Here is a 21,636-nt window from a genome sequence, read left to right on the forward strand (position 1 = left end):
GTAATGCCACGTTCAAATTTGTAATTTCAATTAGCTTATATGAAACAATCAAGCACACATAATCCCAGCCATGAACATTATTTTCAAGTAATTGCAAACCCATCTAAAATCCTACCAAACAATGAAAACCCATTAGAACACTGGTCATATCTCTCTTAGGCATTTTATCAAATAGTTGTATAGCATACTCAAAACTAGTTTTAATCAAATGAAAATTTCACCACAGCCAACTCTACGCAATCCACCACAAGTCTTGAAACACTTGGATAAGTGTAAAGTGTAAAGTGTAAAGGGTAAGCCCGAAAATTAAACCAAACAAAAAAAATTGCAAAAATTCGCACATGGAGATTGAGATTAGAAAAACAGAGAGTAGGAAAAAAAAAAAAAAAAACTAAATGTTTACTACAAAAGGTTATCAACTAAATTAAAAATACTATCAATAGAAAAATAGATGTGGATGCTAATTTTAATTTGAGGATTCTAATTTGTCAGTTAAAGAAAGAATTGGAGAATTAGGAAAAGATGAGCTGATTGCGAGAGGAGGAGATGACTTCACAAATTAATCAGCTCAGGGGAGTCAAAGTGATATGAAGAAGTTGCCCAAGTATCAATCTCCTGGCTAATGCTGTGCTGATTGATTTTTTAAAATTTTATTAATTTTTTATCTCTTCTCGTCACAACATATGGCTGACCTATATGGTATGATGAATGTGCCAATATGTGTATTCAACGGTTGTAATTTTGTGATAATATGAATAATGTCTTAAAATGAAATGAAATTTGTCTACTCAGATTTGGCCTGTTTTTACTGTAAATTTGTCCACTTTGAATAAAATTTTAAGGTTTTTATTTTTATTTTATTTTTTAAATGAGGACAAAACAAAAACAAGTAAAAAACTCGTGCCTAATTTTGTTTTCCTAATGTTGAGGGTAACTTTTGCCCTAAAATTAAAAGATCCGTTAGCACCACAACCCCATCCAGTCCACCAACCTGAGTGGGACCTATAATTTTCTGACGCGGCGATCAGTTGGGTGACTAAAAATTCAATTTTACTAAAAGTAAGTTTAAAGAAACAAATCAAGTGAGAAACAGAGAGAGATAGGAAGTTGTAAGAGTCTGGGTCTGGTTTGGCAAAATGGCAAATCCTAGTCAATTGGTGCATCATTAACCAAGGAACCAATCGACCTACTATTGTCTGGGTGTTTCAGGGTAACTTCTTCTTCTTCTTCTTCTTCTTGCTTAAAAGCACAGTAATTGAGTTGAATTACTTATTAGCTTGAGCTTGCGGCATTTGAGTCACATGCTTTGACTAATGATGCTGTGACTGTACAAAGTTGAGAACTTCATGTGTAAAAGTTTAGAAATAAAAGTCATTGCATGGATTGGGCTTAGTTTATTCTAGAAATTCATGGACTATTGAAGGTTAAAATGCACTATTGTTTACAACCTTGGCCCCTTACCATTTGGGTCCCTTTTAGGCTGCCCTTTTTTTTTTTAATTTGGTTGAATGGTGGTGTCCAAAACCTGTGTTGGCATATATTTCATTGTGCTTGGAAAGATCGAAAATTGGGTTGAAAATCTACTTTAACGCATTACTTTATGAGTTGACATAGTGACTCTGATGACAAGGGTAGAAGTAGCGAGTAACGATATCGTAAATGAGGGCAGATTGAGGGTATATGATCTTATATACAATTTTTTAGAATCATGAAAAAGGATCCCCCCGGAGTTGACCCTAATCTAGTTTGGAACTAAGACTCAGTTGATTCGAGTTCATGTGATCTGAGTTTTGAACAACTGGCCATAAAGAAATATCTAGCTCAAACCTGAGCACAGTTGCATTTAAATCAGTTAAGCCTCTGAATTATATGATTAGTTATAGACTTACAGTTGTCACTTTTCTAATTTGATAATGTATGAGTGAATTTGTTCTTTCACTTGGCTTGTGGTTCCATATGTTTGAATTGGACATGAGTAACTCATAGGCGTTATATGAAATTTTTTTTTTAGGAAGCCTGCAGAACTTCTCAAAATTGAATGTGTGTTATGTGATCAGATTCCAGTTGTGAGAAGGTTTACTGGGAGAGGTACTGTTGTCGTCGATCCCAACACAATATTTGTCACTTTCATATGCAATAAAGATGCTGTTGCTGGCTTACAACCATATCCTCAACCTATTATGTCTTGGACTAGTGCGTTGTACAACCAAGTTTTCCAAGGAATTGGGGATTTCCACCTTCGTGAAAATGGTAACTGCACACTTCACAATACCAGTTCCATTGGTAGAGAACTTCGACTTCATGATATTACCAGTGGTTATTCAAATTTGATTGTTCTTTTCTTCTGATGATCTTATTGGGATGTACTACTTGAATTGCATTTTCTTTTATGCGTATTTCCATGATATGGAAGTACTTTCTCTTTTCTATTGCACTTATTGGATAACTGGTTGTTTTCATAGAGGGCCTGGCTGGATTCATTTCAAGGGAGGACTGGTATAGTAGTAGACCAAATGTGCCAGTCAGCTATCAAATGTAGCATTCTCTTGCTGACTATTTACATAAGAATCCATCCCAATTATGAATAACCTCTATATATTTTTGGGGTGTGTGTTCACTTGCATGCGTGGATATGTCACATTTTAATACCAAACTAACTTGCCTTAAATGGGATTCAAGTTCAGAGTCTCACAATGAACCTGGTTTCATGTTTTTTTTTTTTTTTTGGTTTTTTTATGCAAGACCAAACACACATCCCTGCACATATAAGAATGCTATAAGACCTACCATGCTCTATGGTATATAATGTTGATCTATTAAGAGGCAACGAATTCATAAAATAAGTATAGTTGAAATGAGAATGTTAAAATGGATATGTGGAATTACATGGAAAGATAGGATTCGAAATGAGGAAATTTGCTTAAGATGTAGTGTCTCCTATTGATGAAAAGATAAGGGTGAGTCGCTTAAGATGATTTGGTTATGTTCAAAGGAGAACAATTAATGCACCAATGAGAGAGTGAATTGGTTCAAGTTGAGGGAATGAAAAAAATATAGAGGAAGACAAAAAAATTATATTAGTACAAGTTGTTAAAAAAAAAAAAAAACCATTTCAATTACTGCTTAGTCAAGTTGAGTAATTAATGCACTTGACTAATTTGTTGAGGATCTTGACCCCAAAAAATTAGGACTACAGTTTTTGTTGCTCTTGTCGTTGTATCGTGTATGCAAGAACAAGCACAAACTCGCCTTAAATCAAATAAACTAGTTTTTTTTTTTAATCTGAACTATACTCTCCCCGTTTGGTGGAAATGCTCAATCAATTACTAAAAACCGGTGGATCCACCACACATCTTTTTTATGGGACTATGAGGTCAGAAACATGGCTTACTTGAAACTTCCTGGAAGAGCTCCCGAATATCGACTGGTATGCTAATGACTTCTCCAATTATGCATAATTTGTCCATTCTTTTGATACATTCATTCTCAAGTTAGTATCTACTATCTACTACATATATCGATTTTAGATGTAACACATAGTTTTTATAATCATTGAAAAAAAGAATCCAAGTATAAATATAGCCATTAGCTAGCGATGAGTCAAAAGAACAGGTAAAAGTAAATCATGTGATGTTGACAAATATAGTTTGGTTTCTAAACGATCTTTGATTTCAATCTTTTCAAATAGGGTTTTTTCTTTTTGTCATTTTTGCTTATAACAATTGGGGGAAGGGCATTCAAACCCAAGTTCTTTTCCATGAGAGAAATGGGTAGATTCTACTGAACCACAACGCTCTTCTCAAGGATATAAATTGTTTGCATATGTGGTGCTACTAATGCAGCGCTATTTTGAGAAGGCAATATATGGGATCATTGTGAAATAATTTGCATGACTATCCTCAGACATCAAAAATATGTAATCAGCTCAGTTCATTGACTAATTTGAGATTATTCAACACTAGAACTGCTCCCTTGTAAGAACTAGGTGGAGAAAGTTGTAGGTTCTGGGTTCAAGATCCACTTGGTGCATCTGTAACTTATCAATAAAAAAAATATTAGAGATAATTTAGAAGAAAAGTACAGAATGAAACTGAGAGAAAGTAAAGCATTGTGACCTTGAAAAATCATGATTTTGCGATTCAGAATATTATCATTTGACACAATAAAGGGGTTTTACATATAATCAAGCTGACAGTTATTCATCATGATCGTGCATTTGGTAAGGATATGAAAATTATTAATCTATGCAAGATTAATTCAGATTGATGAAGAAACTGGGAAAGGGTTGAGAATCTTAGATCTATCATCTGCAATGATGGTGGATCTTTTGACATTTCCTTTACTACCCTGATTAACTTGATCTAGCTTTACTTTTTCTTTTTTCTTTTCCCCGAACACTTTTTTTTTTCTACCTTGTTCTCGTAATAGCCACTTGTTATAATAATTATGCTATCTATTTTCTGTTAGGCCAGGGGCCATTTGGAATTTATATGTCGCATGAAGGACTATATGTCAAGATCAGAATTTATTAGCAGAACTATAGAGGCAAATAAAACCGACTTTTCCTTAAGGTCAGCAGAGGCAGAATCCATTGAGACTACTGCATCTGTAAATACAAAATTTTGTCCCACAACCAGGCTATTGACAAAGCATGAACTGGAGGCAGCAGCTTTTGCTTCTCCATCTTTGGGTTCTCTCTCTCAGTCATTTTAATTCTAATAACTAGTGCTAACAATGCAAGAGGTCCTCATAGAATCTCTCACCTTTGAGTTTTGTAACAGTTGTATTTTTTTTGTATGAAATTTAATGTTTATATGACCAAATTTGTTTGATGTCACTGTAGTAATCCTATTACTCGCCTGAGGCATTGACATTATGTAGTTTAAATTATTTTTCTTAAGTGGGGAAATATATTAATGGAATAAATTTAATAGTAATTCTCTCACGATTTTAGGCACCAGTCAAGTGATCATTGAATAATAAGAATCATTTCTCTATTGTCGATTGGTTGCTCTTTAAAACTCTATATTAAGATTTCTTTAAAATATATTAGGCATCTCAATTGGACAAATATTAGGCTTTTTTATTTTTTATTTTTCAAGGAACTTTGATAACATCTGTTACATCATATTATTAGTAGAGTGATTAGACTCATTACATAATACAATTATTTGTGGGAGCAATATTAGTGCTTTGATCATAATATGTTCTTTCTTAAATGTCTTAATTGTTAACTTTCTAATGTGGAAGGTTGGTTAAAATCTATAGTAGAAGATAAGTGGTCCCAGCCCCCAGGTTCAACTCCCTACAAATTCATTTTTTGATAATGAGGGAGCAATCTTTGCAGAGTTTCTTGGGTAAGCGGAGGAAGGAGATTTTGTTAATGCAAGTTTCTTAAACTTCTAAGCTGTTTATTCCATTTGCATTGGTTTTATTATAGTTATTGTGCTCAATCTTTCCTTTCCAAAAGTCCTCTTAATTGAGGTAGTGCAGATTACATCCAATTCACTCGAATTTGAGTCAGAACATAAATTTTTGGTAAAAAAACAAGTTTGTAAGATTAATAAAGTAAAATTTTTAAAATCCTCAAGATCACTGATTTTTTTTTTTTTTTGATACAAGATCACTGATTACTGTACACGACTTACTCAGCTTCATTTATTATAGTAGATCTCGTTAAAACCCCTGTACACCTATGGTAGTAGTGACTTGTGAACTTATCCAATTCTCTCACCCACATGACATGAATGGTTTTCATACAGCTGCATAGAGGGTGCTCTCATTTCCTTTAAGTAACATCAAATCAATAAAAGTAAAACACCACCCATGTCCAGTGGGTGTTCTTGGAAGAATTTTTTTTTTTGGAGAAACTTCTTGGAAGAATATTTATATTCATGTAGCTCTCTGTTTACACTGGTGGTACCCCATGAGGTGAATCAGGCATGCTAGAGGTTTCTCCATAATAAGCTTGTTCCTCCACGAGTGGATGAAGATTTGCAGAGGGATTATACTGTTGAACCACCAAAACCGATGCCGTGGTGGAAAATTCTGACGATGCTAAAAAGCTTCCCACTGGTCCTAACTCTGGACAATCGGTTTTGTTCACCAAGGGTACTGTTGGGACCATTCTTCCCACCAAGAACAGATTGTACTTGTTCAAGGCTTTTAATGCGTCCACCACCTCAGCCTTGTTTTCGACCAACATTTCCTCGTACAGATTTGACTCCTTCTCCTTGTCGCTGTGTGCGCTTTTAAACTCTGACAACATCAGCTCATCCTCCTCATGATCCACATTGTCTTCTATTACTGACTTATCAAATTTCAGTGATTTTCCAGGTGAGGGAACAAATCTGATAACATTGAGCAATATTCCAGGGTGCTCAGCCATCCTCATGCCATAAGCTAGTGCTTCACGGTCATCGGGTCCCCCAAAAAAGGGCACCACTATCTATTAGAATAAAAGTTAAAAGATTAAATTTACTATTTTTTTAATAATGTAAATATTTAGGAAAATTAGAAATTTAGCAATATCTCATATTTAAAAACCTTAAAACTCCCTGGAGGAAGTGTTGAATGATTAAATGGTTAAATTCATCATTTCTTGATAGTTTCAATTTTTTTAATTCATGAATACCTTGTAGGAAACATTACTGGCTGAGACTTGGGTGGTTCCTCCAAAGCCACGGTCGACCAGAATTCCTACAGAGCAAGGGGCATGGTGGAGAACACGCTTGTTCACCAAATGGAAAGAGTGTCCCAGTGACTCCATAGCTCCATCTAAACGTTGGTGCTTGTGAAATGGTATCAGAATTATGGCCACTCGCTTTTGGGCTGCACTAGTGCAAATGTCTTCATGAATATTACTGAGAGCGGAGATTGCAGTCATGGGTCGTACAATTACGCTGCTAAGCTGCCGATAAGCCTCAAATGCAATAACCATCTGATCTTTGTAGAGAGAGAGAGAGAGAGAGAGAGAGAGAGAGAGAGAAAGAATCCAGAGATCAAGCTCAAATACCCATATATGTGTACATCAGAGAAGAAGAAAAAGAAAAAAAAAAAACCCAGAAATAGGCGGCCTGCGCGACCTGGGCTCGAGAGGCCAGCCGTGCGCGGCCTGGGCTCGCGCGGCTTGGGTCGCCCGACCCAGCCACCGCACGGCTGGAGCTCACGCGGCCTGTGTTCTTTCCTTCTTCTTCTTTGGCATTTTTTTTTTTCCTTCTCTCTGATTTCTTTTTCTTTTTCGCTGTTACTGTTCTCATATATATGGGGTTATAAATCGAGTATCAGATACTCGATTTCCATGTGGACGCTACGTGAAAAAAATGCCAACTCAAACCCGATCAAAATATGAAAATCGACTCTCAAACACTCGATTTATAGCCCCTAAATCGAGCCTCTTAGACTCGAGATACTAGTAACAAATATAGTTTGAAACTATTGACAAGTAACTACATAATTTGGATTTTATGGCTATTTACCCATTTCGTCCAAAACTAACACACAAACCCATCCATTTTGGAGTTTTGATTCTTTTAAAATTACGCATTGAATATTATTGTTATTATGATTATTATAATGACAAAAGTGCTGCACAAGCGTGCGGGACACAACCACTTACCAAATTCGTGGAACAAAAGGAGTTTGCATTTTTAAATAGTAAAGAAGAGTGGCATTATTTCTGAATAAGTTTATATATTCTTTTTTTTGTTGAAAAAAAAAAAAGCCTACTACATAGGTGCATGCGCATGCGGTAGGCATGTCTTCTTATATGTATAGCACACCCTTCACTTTACACCAACTACAAAATCCAGCCCGCCCTCCTATTAGTCTGTTCTTCGAAACCAGGAGTTATTGTTTTTTTAAGGTAACGTGTCTATAAATAGTCATTGCCTTAGAGCATTCGCACCAGTCAATAGAAAATCATGTAAAATAGAAAAAAAAGTTGTTTTTACCCATTTTGGCTCAAAACTACACTGCATCAGTCTTTCTAAAAATGTCTAAAACTGTGTATATCTATACACGAGCTACAGTAACCGTGTAAATTTACACGGTTACTGTAGCTCGTGTATTGATTATTTTATTAATTTTTTTCGCTCCTTTTTTCTCTCTCTTCTCCGTGCTCAAGATCCTCAGTAACTACACCACTTCTCATCTTCTTCTTTTTTCTCAGATACACACAAACACACTCACACACAAACACATCCACACACAGCTCTGATCAACACAGAGATTCACTTGCTCAAAAAAAAAAAAAAACACGAGATACACAAACACACCCACACACAAGCAAACCCACACGGACAAACAACAAAGATATTGATCGGAGCTTGACTGGAACGATCGGAGCTAGGTGAGATCAGAGCTCGTTGATGCGTGGATCGGAGCTGTAAGGGAGAGTGAGGGGCTGGATCGGAGCTGTGAGGTGAGATCGGAGTTGTGAGGGAGAGTGAGGGGTGAGATCAGAGCTGTGAGGGGTGGGATCAGAGTGGGTCGGAGCTGTGAGAGGTGGGCCGGAGCTGTGAGGGAGACGGAGTTGTGAGGGAGAGAGTGGGCCGGAGCTGTGAGGGAGACGGATCTGGGCCGGATCTGTGAAGGAGAGAGTGGGCCGGAGCTGTGAGGGAGACGGATCTGTGAGGGAGAGAGTTGGCCGGAGCTGTGAGGGAGACGGAGCTGTGAGGGAGATGGATCTGGGCCGGAGCTGTGAGGGGACGGAGCTGTGAGGGAGAGAGTGGGGCGGAGCTGTGAGGGAGACGGATCTGTGAGGGAGAGAGTGGGCCGGAGCTGTGAGGGAGAGTGATTGGTGGGTATGGAGATTGGTAGAGTAGAGAGATGGCTGTGGAGAGAGAACAAGAAATCAGACAAAATGAGAAGAAAAAGAGTGACCCGCGTATTTAACCGATGGTAGTTGAGAATATAATAAAAAAATGGATAAAATTGATTATTTAATTAAAAGAAGGGGTATAATAGATAAACTGATGTGGGTGTTTTGTAAAAATGAATGTGTAAAATAGAAAAAGTAAGTTTTTAGTGTAAAAATAGATGTGTATAATGCATGAGCTGATGTGAATGCTCTTAGCCTTTAAGCATTTGTGTCCTAGATTGTACTGGTCTAATTTTTCTTTTTTCAAACCTATTTTTATTTTGGATTCTATTGTTATTGACAGTGCTGTGAAAATTGTTGTTCATGTAACTGATGTGAAGATAAACGTCTCATCCAGTCTTTGAAATCCGGTTATTTTGTCGGTACTCTCCGTGATATATTCGGACTGCATCTAAATGCAAAAGAAAAGTCTATGATCATAAAAACTTTCACAACTTTTTATTACAATTGTAATGTGACAAAATGTGATTGGCGAAAAAAAAAAAAAAAGATTCATATGTAAGTGATAGTTAACCACTTACAGTCTACTACGTCAGAATTGTGGCAAAAAAATTGATGAATAATTTGTGATTCTAGAACTATTCATTTGCAAAACCATATTTTTCAAAAGCTTCTTCTCAAAAAAAAAAAAAAAATTGTCAGCTTTTATTTGATGATTATCATAATCGAGTAATTTGAGTTATTTATGAGTATTGCCAAAATTTAGTTGGTCATACATGCTTAATCAGCAAGGAAATTTTCATATACTTGATGGAATAATCACATGCTTGAAGAATTCTTTTAATGGAAAACAAAAATACAAACATAACAAATTTTTACAATTTTCACAACGTAAGAATTAAAATCTTATTAATTTATTTGGGTTTATCATTTACTGTGACGATGAAAATAAAAATAATGGTTTGGAGTAATTTTGTCTAGTAGTGCTGATGATGATGGAATATGCGTTGGCATTCTCTAAAGGTTTTTTTGTTATTATAATCACCTCTCTCTTCTAATTTAGAACAAGGCACTCACTTTTTTTTTTTTTTTAAATACAAATTATTTGCACTAACCTTTCTCCAATACTAATGGCTTTGAAAATTTTTTTTTTTTTTTTTTTAAAAAAAAACAGCTTTAAAACAAAGAAAAAAAAAAAAAAAAACTGCAAACAAAGAGAAGCACAGGTTCACCACGGTTGAAAACCCATAACCACGGGTTTCAAAAGATCAAATCAATGCTTACCCAAACATCAAACAAAGAAAAAAAAATCAGAGAAGCATTTCATCACCACGGGTTGAAAACCCATCATCAAGGGTTGATACAGTTAAATCAAATGCGAAAACCCAAACATCAAACAAAGAAAAAAAACAGAGAAGCAATACCTTCGGATTTCTGTGGAAAAAGCTGAGAAAGAGGTCGGTTGTTAGTTGAGCTCGGATTGGTGAAATAGTGTGTGAGGAGGTGAGGGCAGCGAGAGCTTCTTTATGGTGGTACTGGAATGGAGATGAGAGAAATTTGAGATGAGAGACCTCTGCCAACTGAAGAGAGAAGTCTAAGATGAAAGAGCTGAAGTGAAGAGAGCCGTTGAGGACAGTATCAAAAGGCGCGCCTCACATGAATGTGTTTGACCATGGAACCGGATGTGTAATATTATTTACAAGTTTGCCATTGAAAACAGAGAATTGAGAACTGAAAACAGCCAAAACTTGTTTTCAGTTTCCACAACTCATAACTCAAAAAGTAGAGAATTGAGTGTTGGAAACAGAGTTATGGAAACAGAGTATTGGTGCAGGCAAACGAGTATTTTGCTATGGGTCCCACCATTTTTGAGAATTGAGTTATGGAAACTGAGAATTGAGTCATGAAAACTCGTGAACCAAACAGCCTCTAATGCTCTCACCACAACTGACTTTGATTCCTCATTCCTCATAGCTCAAACCTCAGTGCCCACACCCACATGAGTTCTTTAGCATAGGGCACAATTAATACATCTCCCTTGATAATGATAATCACTTACGATACCAACATCCCGATGCCCTTAATTTAAAACCCACTCCTTTCAGCTTTACGCCATCCACGTTTATTTGTAACAATTTAAACTTTATAGGGGTGGAGATGTATGATACACTAAGGGTCCGTTTGGTTCGTGTAAAATAATTTTTGGAAAATAGCCTATTTTCTGGAAATGCTATTTTCAGGAAATGAAAATAGCTTCAAGTGTTTGGTTGCATTATGAAAATTGTGTGTAGAAAATATTTTCATGTGTTTGGTTCTATTCTGAAAATGCTATTTTCCTACAATTTTTTTCACATTTTCTTAGCCATTTTCTCACAATCCAAACAAATTTTATCACAAAAATTTTCAAAATCACAGCAAGGCAATCAAAAGCAAAAACAAAACCAAAGAAAAAAAAAATCAAACGCGATGGGTTCTGGGTTCGTATTGAAGACGATCGAAGGCGACGGCTTCTGGGTTCAATTGGCGCGGTGCTCGGGGTTCGATCGGCGACGGCTTCTGGGTTCGCTGGTGCGAGATCGAAGGCGAGATCGCGAGATCGAAGGCTAGATCGCGAGATCGAGCGGAGGCAATCGAAGGCGAGATCGGCGCAGTGCAATCGAAGGCAAGATCGGCGCGGTGCTTACGCTCTCTTTCTCTCTTTCTCTCTCTCTGTCTTTGTGCTCTCTCTGTCTCTCTGTTTTCCGGAAGCTATTTGAAGTGAAAGTAGAAGGGGAAATCATTTTCACCTTTGACTCACGGTCAACTGAAAATGATTTCCGAAAAATTGATTTTTCATGCGCAACCAAACACCCGAAATTACAGAAAAGCATTTCCAGAAATGATTTTCACCCAAAACAAACGCAGCCTAAAATGCAACTACAATTCTGTTTCTTTCACAAGATATCTACAATGTGTTCGAATCATCAATTTTGAAAATAAAAATGTATTAATGCATTTCCATCAAAAAAGAAAATCAAATTTAGATTGAGTAAGAATATGATAAGAAGGATATATAGAAATGATTACATTACAAGTGAAAATAGTCCGTTTACTGTTTAGTGTGTGTGTTGGATTTACTTTCACCGAAATTTTATTTTGGCTATTTATTAAAAATAAATAAATAGAATACACAAACAAATAAATTATATAAACTAAATTAAAAGTTAATCCACAACAACTGCCCAACTTGGTTTAGTTGTACAGTTGTACTTGCCTTAACAAGTACTCCATTTAATTAACCTGGCTCCTTCTAGCGTGGTAGCGCAATTACGCGATCACCATTAGCTGATAAATTATTAGTATTGGAAGAAAACAAAGTGATGTTAATGGTGGGTGAGAAAACTAACACAAACATTTTAATGCAACTTTTGTGAAAAAAAATTGTAAATGAAGCATCCTTGTCAGGAAATAATTACAGCAGATGGAGTAAGAGAGAAACAAGAAAGAATGTTTCCTCAAAAAAAAAAAAAAAAAGATATTAAAGCATACTTTTGGACCTTTAGGGCATGTTTGGTACATGTGTTTAAACACATGTTTTTAGTTTTTAAATAACATTACACATATTTTCATACACTTTTTCACCCGCACATATTTCCAAAAAATACAAATAATGTTACTAGAATTGACGGGGCTGACGAGTTCATTTACACATGGACGATCCCATCAATACGGACGAATCCAAACTCTGGCTAGGGATAACTGTACAATCCGTTGAAGGACAGTGATGACACATTAAACGGCCCCAGACGTTACCAAAAGGAGCATTAAGACCTCCATAACTACCCCAACGGCTAGAGGCCATAAGAAGATATATAAGTCCCAGACATCGCCAAAAAAAGGGAGAGAGAAGTAAGAAAGGAGATTGTTTATTTGCTTTTATGTTCAGCTTATATTGCTTTTCTTTTAAGAGAGTTTCATATTCTGACTTTGGCATTAGAGGCGTTGTGGCAGGCACCACACCGGTGACCATCTGTGGAAGTTGAAGGATCATCTCCATCTGACGAACAGTACTGACGAGTTCACACCCATCAGTTTGGCGCCGTCTGTGGGGAACGACATTCTCGATTTCAAACTCGAAATAGTAGTTCCTTATTCTTATTCTTTTTAGGATGGAGTCCAATCAAGATTCTGCAGCCCTAGCTCAGCAAGTTCAGGCCCTTGCAGCCACAGTTGAAGAACTGACTAGGCAAAACCAAGAAATGAGGCTACGGCTTCAGCAGGAGGAAAATCGTTCGAAGGGAAATCAGGAAGATGAGGGGGATAGCAACAGAAGAAGTGACCATCGAAGGCCAAACACTCCCGCCGAGCAAAATTCAGACATTCTTCGGGAGATGAGGAGGGAGATGGACGAACTAAGGAATGCCATCAAAGAAAAAACGGAGCGGAGCGTGGATCGGATGGTTCGGGCAACGGATTCGCCATTCACGACAGCGGTCCTCAACTGTCCAGTACCGTCAAAATTTCGGTTACCTCAGCTCGAGTCCTTTGATGGACTGAAGGACCCCCAAGATCACCTGAATACTTTCAAAACAACCCTGGGACTTCAGCAGCCCCCAGATGAAATATTGTGTCGTTCCTTCCCAACAACACTCAAGGGAGCAGCCCTGGAGTGGTTCACAAAGTTGCCAACGTCGTCCATCGACACATTCGAGCAGTTGAGCAGCGCCTTCCTGCGTCATTTTATTGGAGGACAACGACCAAAGAGAACCGCGGATCACTTGCTCACCATCAGGCAGGGAGAGAAAGAGACCTTGAGGTCATATGTGAAGCGCTTTACCAGGGAGACACTAGAGGTAGACGAGGCTGACGATATGGTGTAGTTGATGACCTTCAAGGCAGGGCTGAAGTCTAGAGATCTCGTTACCTCACTCGCGAAGAATCCCCCAAAGACGATGGCTAAAATGCTCTTTAAGGCGCAGAAGTACATGAACGCTGAGGACGCGTTGGCTGCTATCAGGGACGGGGACAGACCAGGGGACAAAGGAAGAAAAGAAGACGATCGTAGAGGACAAAAGCGGGACTGACCAGATCGTCGAATCAATGACGGAGTTAGAAGGAAAGATGATAAAAATCCACAAACGGTAAAATTCACCTCTCTCGTTATGCCTGTTGACAACATTTTAGCGCAGATTAAAAACGAGCACTACCTTAAGTGGCCACGACCACTGCACTCATCTCCTAACGTCTGCGACAAGAGTAAGTACTGCCGATTTCACAAAGATCATGGCCATTACACCGAAGATTGTAGGGATCTCAAAGAGCAAATAGAAGAATTGATACGAAAAGAAAAGCTGCAGAAATTCGTGAAGAAGGGGGAACACANTAAATGGGCTTATGCCCTTTTCGGACAAATAAAATAGTTTTATACCCTTTTCCTAAACTAATTAAGGAAATGTTCTTCTTTTAAAACTCGATTTATGATAAATCTAATTAAAAAAAAAAAAAAAGGATTTCTAAAACCCTATAATAGCGTTTTAAAGAGCTTATAGTGATGTTTTAAAGACTTATAGTGACGTTTTTTAACTCGACTTCAATGAAATCAAGTTATACCTAATTTTTTTTTACCTATAGGCTCCTTAAAAACGCCACTATAAGGCCTAACTTGATTTATCACAAATCGAGTTTTAAAAGAGAGGCATTTCCCTAATTAGTTTGAGAAATTAGGTATAAAACTATTTAATTTTCCTGAAAATGACAAAAGCCCATTTTGTCCTAGATAGATAGATAGATAAATATATAAACAATAAACTAAAATACAAGTTTAAGCTATTGGGATATGGTGAATTTAATCATTTAATCAATACTCCTAACACTCTTCTTCACGTGTGAGCCGAAACTACCTTTTATAATATGTGAGACTCAATAAGTGAGAATTTAAATGGGAGGTAAAGTGGAAGAGACAAATATCGACTTCAGGATCTCATACTCTAATATATACTATGTTAAATTACCTATTGTCCCAAAAGTTTAAACTATTAGAATATGGTGAATTTAATCATTTAATCAATACTTCTAACCGTTGGCTAAATTGTTGATTATTAAGAGATATGTACATAATATAAAATTTCATTTTGTGTAATCCATTGTGAGATATAGAAAACAAGAATTTTAATATTTGCAAACAAATTATCATATATTAAAATGCTCTCTCTCTCTCTCTCTCTCTCTCTCTCTCTCTCTCTCTCTCTCTCTCTCTCTCTCTCTCTATATATATATATATATATATATTGAGAATCAAAAGCTCAATATTTAAAGGCGGTCTAATGCTTTTAAAAATTTCTTATATACACATAGGTCCAAATTGCAGTGTGATAATTATTATGGTAGCCCATATATTTTTTAATTCTACCTTCTTACATGAAATTGAAACGTGAACAAAGAAATTATAAATATCATACATAAAAAGCAGAAGAATATAAGTTATGGACTTATAAATTGCTCAATTTCACCTTAAAAGAAATTGAAAAGTTTAGAAATATGAAATATCGCAGAGTTCTGCTTATCTGAAGTTCTACTAAATTCTAGAAGCCGGCCAAATTAATAAGGAAATCTATTTTGGCGTCTACTGATAAACAAGTGTCATTTTCCTTGAACCTTCATCCGGTAATCATGGTTAGGATTAGGCACGTCAAGCTATTTCCCAGCCCTTAATTTGTTGTAATGCTACAGTAGTCACACTGAATATTTTACAATATTTTTTCTAACTATTTTGGCAAATTCTTACTAATTTTCATCTTGCCTACTACTTTTTGAGTAATATTATGGCTACACATTTTTTTATAATATTTTAAAGTAGCAAATTTCTATTAGTTTTCATTTTGGCTCACCACTAATATCATATTTTTTACTTATCAATAACTATTTACCACATCAGTAATTTATAAAATAATTTACACTTTAATATTTTCTTTTTATTTATCAATAAGCACTCACCATATTAACAATTTATAAAATAGTTTATGTTTTTAACATTTTTTTTCTTTGTGGATATCTTGGTATTTGGCTACATTTTATGGCCGGCAACCATGACATTTTACAATATTTGATTTCACACTATTGTTTATCCTTTTTGGGATTAACAAGAAGCCCAAAGAGGTGAACTTTCTATAACCCGTATAACAAGGACAGCATTATGAGCATTTCTTTGTTCCAAGTTGCTTCGAGCATAAATGGCTCCAAATTAATTTGAAGCTATTTTACTACCAAACATGATGTAACAATTAAATAGATCATTTATATATAGTTTTAGTTATAATTTTTTAATACATCATATGACTTATTTAAATAATAATTATATATAGATTCTTATATAAAAAAATACTGATAGTCTTATGAATTGGTACATAATGAGTTGAAAAAGATAACTCCAAACTAATTTAGAGTTAAATTGTCCTTAACACAAACTCAAATTATTGTTTTTTTTTTTGACAATAATACAAACTCAAATGACAGTGCCAGGTCCACTATTTTAAACTTGAGGTGGTTTACCATAATCTATATATATATATATATATATAATAATAGGTAAAGCAAAGAGAAAATCCAATTAGATTTCAATTGGATTTTCAATTTTGCGCCACTTATCCTAACCAAAATTCAAAAAAAAAAAAAATTTAATTAGATTATAAATTTGACTTCAATTTTGTGTCATGTATCTTATCTAAATTTTCTAATTTTTGTGCCCAAATAAATGATGCATTAACATTTAACACGGAAGCCAAGAAAACCACAATGATAATGTTCATTGGCCTAAGTAAAAACATCTTACCTGCACACTTTTATAGAGATTATAAATTGGACTCTAATTTTGTGTCATGTATCTTATCTAAATTTTCTAATTTTTGTGCCCAAATAAATGATGCATTAACATTTAACACGAAAGCCAAGAAAACCACAATAATAATACTTATTGGCCTAAGCAAGAACATTTCACCTACACACTTTTATGGGTGATCTCAATAGAGTCTGGAACTCTTCTAATTCCACAACTAAAACCAAGGAGTCCAACGAGAAAGACTATAAAAGTAAAACATCATCTCCTCCTAATTTCATATTGTCATCTCATGTCTCCTCCTCTCTCAACCTCTACCAACTAGATCCACAAACTGTCCTCTCCTCCTCCTTACGGATTTCTTAGAGCAAGGCCGGGTTCAAACACAATATTCAATCTCACTCTTCCTTGCTTCACACTCTCATACATTAGCACTTCATTGGCGCTTCCAAGAAGATTCCAAGATCAATGATCATTCTTATTTTTTTAATAGTTTTTAGTGTGTCTGGATTAAGATTTAGTTAATTTATAATCATATATATTATATTATGTTGAAGTTCAATTTTAGAATTCAAATCGAATCAAATTAATTTCTAATTGTAGTTTAATTTTGTGCTATGTGTCCAATTTGATTTTTAAATGTTGGTGTTAAGTTACTTTCTTATCTTTCTACTGTAATTTTTTATTCAAATTGTTACAATTTAATTCAAAATTTTATTTGAATTTTTCTATTGTTGTTACTATTATATATTATCATTCCAATTGTTCAATTAGAATATGAAATTGGAGTCCAATTTTACTATACACATGTACAATCTAATTATTTTTAATTTTGCTGTCATGTGTAGAAGCCAATGAGATGAAATTAATAACACATTAAATCAATCTAAATCCATTGGATCTGCTTCGTGATAATGCAACTATGAAGGATGTATAAAGATACGCACAAACCCATCTTTCTATAAAAAGAGATTGGAGAGAATTTTTTTTATCAGCCATGGAACTTCAGAGGTTTTTTCTTCAACAAATGCCCATCATGTTACAAAATGACCCATCGTAAAACTACAAAATGAGTACAACTCTAAGAGTTTTTTTTTTTTTTTTTTAATTTTAAATTTTTTAAGCTACAAAAATTTCAATCACCAATAGAGATTGAAGATTCAAAAGTGTGAATGGATCTTTTGGATAAACATTGTCACCAATGTTCATCTTTCTGTGTAAAATATATATACTGCTAAGTTTTGTTAATGAAATTTTCTAGTCAATAATATGAATTTAGATTTAACTGAGCCTTTTAAATATGAATAAACTTATAATTAATAATATATCCATTCTCGTGTGATAGCACGGGGCTACATACTAGTTAGGTATAAAGTAACTCTCTTATTTGATTTTTTTTTTTCAAATTCTTTTTAAATGATAAGAGTTTTTTTTTTTTTTTTTTTTAATTTTATGAGAGAGAGAAATTATAAGAGTTGAAACCTACATGATAATTACTTTTTACTAATATTTCAAGATACAATCATACAAATAAGTTATTTTTTGTGTAATTAATCGGGATTTAAACTCAATCCCTTATTATACAATTTTTTTTTTAGATGATTTAATTGAGACCCACCATAATTAAGTACTTATTCAAAAAAAAAAAAAAAAAAAAAAAAAAAAACAAACAAACAAACAAACAAACAAATAATTAAATACTTGAATCGTTATCTAAAATACCACTTTAATTTATGTGGTGCTTCATCGTCCTTGCAAGTTCCAACATATATATTAAGAATCTTAAAAATAAAATATTCTAGTCCCCTAGAATCTAGATGGTTGGAAAATAATCAAATCAATGGATCTTAGTTTGTGGATGGGTGTATGCTTATGAAGGAGAACCGCGTATTGTAGTGACAATTCGACCTAATGGACCCACACTGTTCTCTACACAAGATTACAAAAACTGAAAGAGATTGACCAGAATATGTGAACCCGTGCGTGTAGGGTTAAAAAATCAGAAAACATTTGAGTCGAGATCGTTGAATTTCCTTCTCAATGAGAAAATTCCCTGCAAATCAACAGGCCAGCTGGTTCAATCCAGTTCTGTTTTTTCTCAAATATTCAAGGTTGTTCAGATTTCTGACAATGACACCATGTGTACGCGACACCAAGTGTCAACCTTAGCATTTTTTATCAGGGAATCAACGACATTCACATGTCGATGGTGGAAGTAAAAGCAAATTTGGTAACATTTCAATTCATTATCAATTTTCCTCATCTAATTAAAAAAACTAACTACATGAGCTGGACTATTTTTTGATGTTGTTGTTGATTCTGGCTAGGAGAGGAATAATAAAAGCAATTTAACTAGTTTTTATAATTAGGTCGAGATGGGAAAATCTTTTATCATCTCACAATGGAGTTGTTGTGATTGAATTTTGTTACAGGAAAAGAAATTCTCTAATGGTATTGTAAAATAGAAGAGGGATACTTACTGCAGTTCCTTGTATAACTCACAGACCCAATTGTTAAAACCCCTTACAAAAAAATAACTAAAGGATTAAGGTAGCTAGGTTTAGAGGCTCATTATTACAATCCATTAATAAGCCTCATGTATTTGGCCATTTGTTAGCTTGCTTCGTTTATTTGGTTAGATACAGTAACTTAGAATAACTATGTTAACCATGTTCAAGTTTGTTTTTTGGCACGATCGTACTTGTATATCTGTGAGGTCTCTAAATTTTATGTGTCATATTATGAAGAGTTAACATCTTGGATTTTATTTATATGTACTATAGATTTTTTTAGCTATAATTATAATTTTATTCAACTTATTCTATATAAGAAAATGATTCAACCCAAACACGGGGAAATTTGGATTGCACTTTTACGATGTCTCCTTAAAGCATGGCATTTACTAACCAAGTCAATAAAATCTTGAATAAGAGTATTTATTTGGATTTATAGGGAAACTTTTATTTTTTATTTTTTATACAAGATATCATTTCTACTCTAGCCTAATCAATATATATATATATATATATAAAACCGAAGCGTCTGAAGCTCTTACAATTTTCCACGTCATCACTATTTTCTTTTTCTTTTTATTTTAGGTTTTATATCTAACAATAGTTTAATTTAAGTAAAACTCTATTAGATATATATTTCAAGAGCTTGAAGATTCTACTTCAACTAAAATTCTATAACAAAAATAACCCCAATGCAAATTAGACTTCTAGCCAAATACAATAACATTCTCCCACCATCTCTACTCTCTCCTGTTTAAGAATTGCTTGTATAAAAGACTTAAAACCCGAAAACTATTTGCGGAGAAGATGATGTTTGAGGACCCTCACCACGAAGTTAATATTGAAACTGATATCTTTTTATAAAGATTGGTCCGTGTCTTATATTTATATGTATGGCCGTTTTCTGTTAAGTTATTGTTTAGCTACATTGTATAGTCAATGGAAAATATACAAAGCTATGGAGGGGTAGTTCTTCCTCTTACTGAAATTCATCTTTTGCTGGAGACTATGAGTTTTGACATATCAAACATTAATTTCAAGATTCTTATTAATACAAATAAGTTGAAGGTGCGTTCGTCCTATGGTTTTGTTTTCAGCTAATAAACTAATTTTTTTTAGCTAAAAGCACAATGGCTCAAAAGCTGCGATGGAAGGTTTAAAAGCCCTTTGTGGGATCATGTTATAAATCATTGTTATCTCTATTACTTGTGAATCTTATTATAGGCTACATCATTATAAGATTGTCTCTTCCTTTATAGGATGCCTTAGAACATTTATTTAATTGTTTTCAGTTTAATTCTTTAATATTTTTTGGTATTTCAGAAGCTTTAATATATAAATTTTTGAGATATCATTTTGCAATATTGAAATTATTTGACAGATTTCCACGACTATAGTGATAAATTATTTCTTTTAAAGGTAACACTATAGTCACATTTTTTTTATGTTGTTTCTATAATTTGTAGGTTTTGACTAATTTGATTCTTTAATTTTTTTTGTCATTTTGGAAGTTTTAACATCGATATATTTGGGTTCTTTTTTTTTTTTTTTTTTTGGGTAATATCTAAAACAATTTGGTAGATTTCAACCGTTATAACCATAGGTCATTTTTTTTGAAGATAACAAATTTTTCTCTTATGTTTTTCTATTGTGCAGTCACATATATATTTTGTTTTGTTTCAATAATTTCTAGATAGTGAATCTTTTGATTCTTTAATATTTTTTGGCATTTTGGAAGTTTTTATATTTAATTTTTAATTTTTTTTTTGGCAATATTTGAAAATGTCTAGCAAATTTTTTGCAAGCCATTACATGTTCAAGCATTGGATTGTATAGTTTCATAATCAAGTTAGGATTTTATAAAAATTATTTTAAACTAAATAGTGAGAGAGTCCTAATTGGAGTCTCTCTCTTTTTTCCTTAATTCCAAAGTTTTTTTTTTTTTTTTCACTTGAGTCTTTCTTTTCTTTTTTTAATAAAATTTTTTAATTTTTTAAATTAAATAGTGAGAGAGTCCTAACAGGAGACTTTCTCTATTTTTTTTTCCTTAATCCTAAAGTTTTTTTTTTTTTTTTACGTGATTCTTTTTTTGTATAATTTTTTAAACTAAATAGTGAGAGAGTCTTAATAGGAGTCTTTCTCTCTTTTTCCTTAATACAATTTTTTTTTTTAAGTGAGTCTTTTGTTTTTGTTTTGTTTTTTGTTTTCTTTTTGTTTTTTTTTTTTTTTTTTTTTTGAAACCTAAAGTGAGTCATTTTAAAAAAATTCTAACGTGTGGTATTTTTTTTTAAAAAAAAAATTAAATAGTGAGAAAGTCCTGTAAGGACTGGGTTTGAGATCCCAGCCCACTGCGTGGGTGGACTTAGGCCCAAAAAGCCCAAAGCAATGAATTTGTAGAGAAATGAGTTGGAAAAACTGGGTTTTAGTTGATCAAACAAACGTTGGAATAGATTTAGATGATAAGAGAATGAAAAGAAATAGGGTTTATTGGC

The 21,636-nt window shown here is 34.1% G+C and overlaps 1 protein-coding gene and 1 pseudogene across 1 annotated transcript; one reads left to right on the forward strand and one right to left on the reverse strand.

The window, feature by feature from the left end:
* Positions 1 to 683: 683 nt before the first annotated feature.
* Positions 684 to 4,713, forward strand: LOC136067479 (uncharacterized; annotated as a pseudogene).
* A 769-nt stretch (positions 4,714 to 5,482) lies between these two features.
* LOC136067486 (cation/H(+) antiporter 19-like) lies at positions 5,483 to 6,945 on the reverse strand. The gene is made up of 2 exons (XM_065773427.1): positions 6,635 to 6,945; positions 5,483 to 6,448 (listed from the first exon to the last, which is right to left on the reverse strand). Exons 1-2 carry the CDS (start codon positions 6,938 to 6,940, stop codon positions 5,909 to 5,911), a joined length of 846 nt encoding a protein of 281 aa, XP_065629499.1. The 5' UTR covers positions 6,941 to 6,945; the 3' UTR covers positions 5,483 to 5,908.
* Positions 6,946 to 21,636: the final 14,691 nt, after the last annotated feature.

This window comes from Quercus suber, unplaced genomic scaffold, assembly GCF_002906115.3.
Source record: "Quercus suber isolate HL8 unplaced genomic scaffold, Cork oak 2.0 scaffold_74, whole genome shotgun sequence".
NCBI classification, from domain to species: Eukaryota; Viridiplantae; Streptophyta; class Magnoliopsida; order Fagales; family Fagaceae; genus Quercus; species Quercus suber.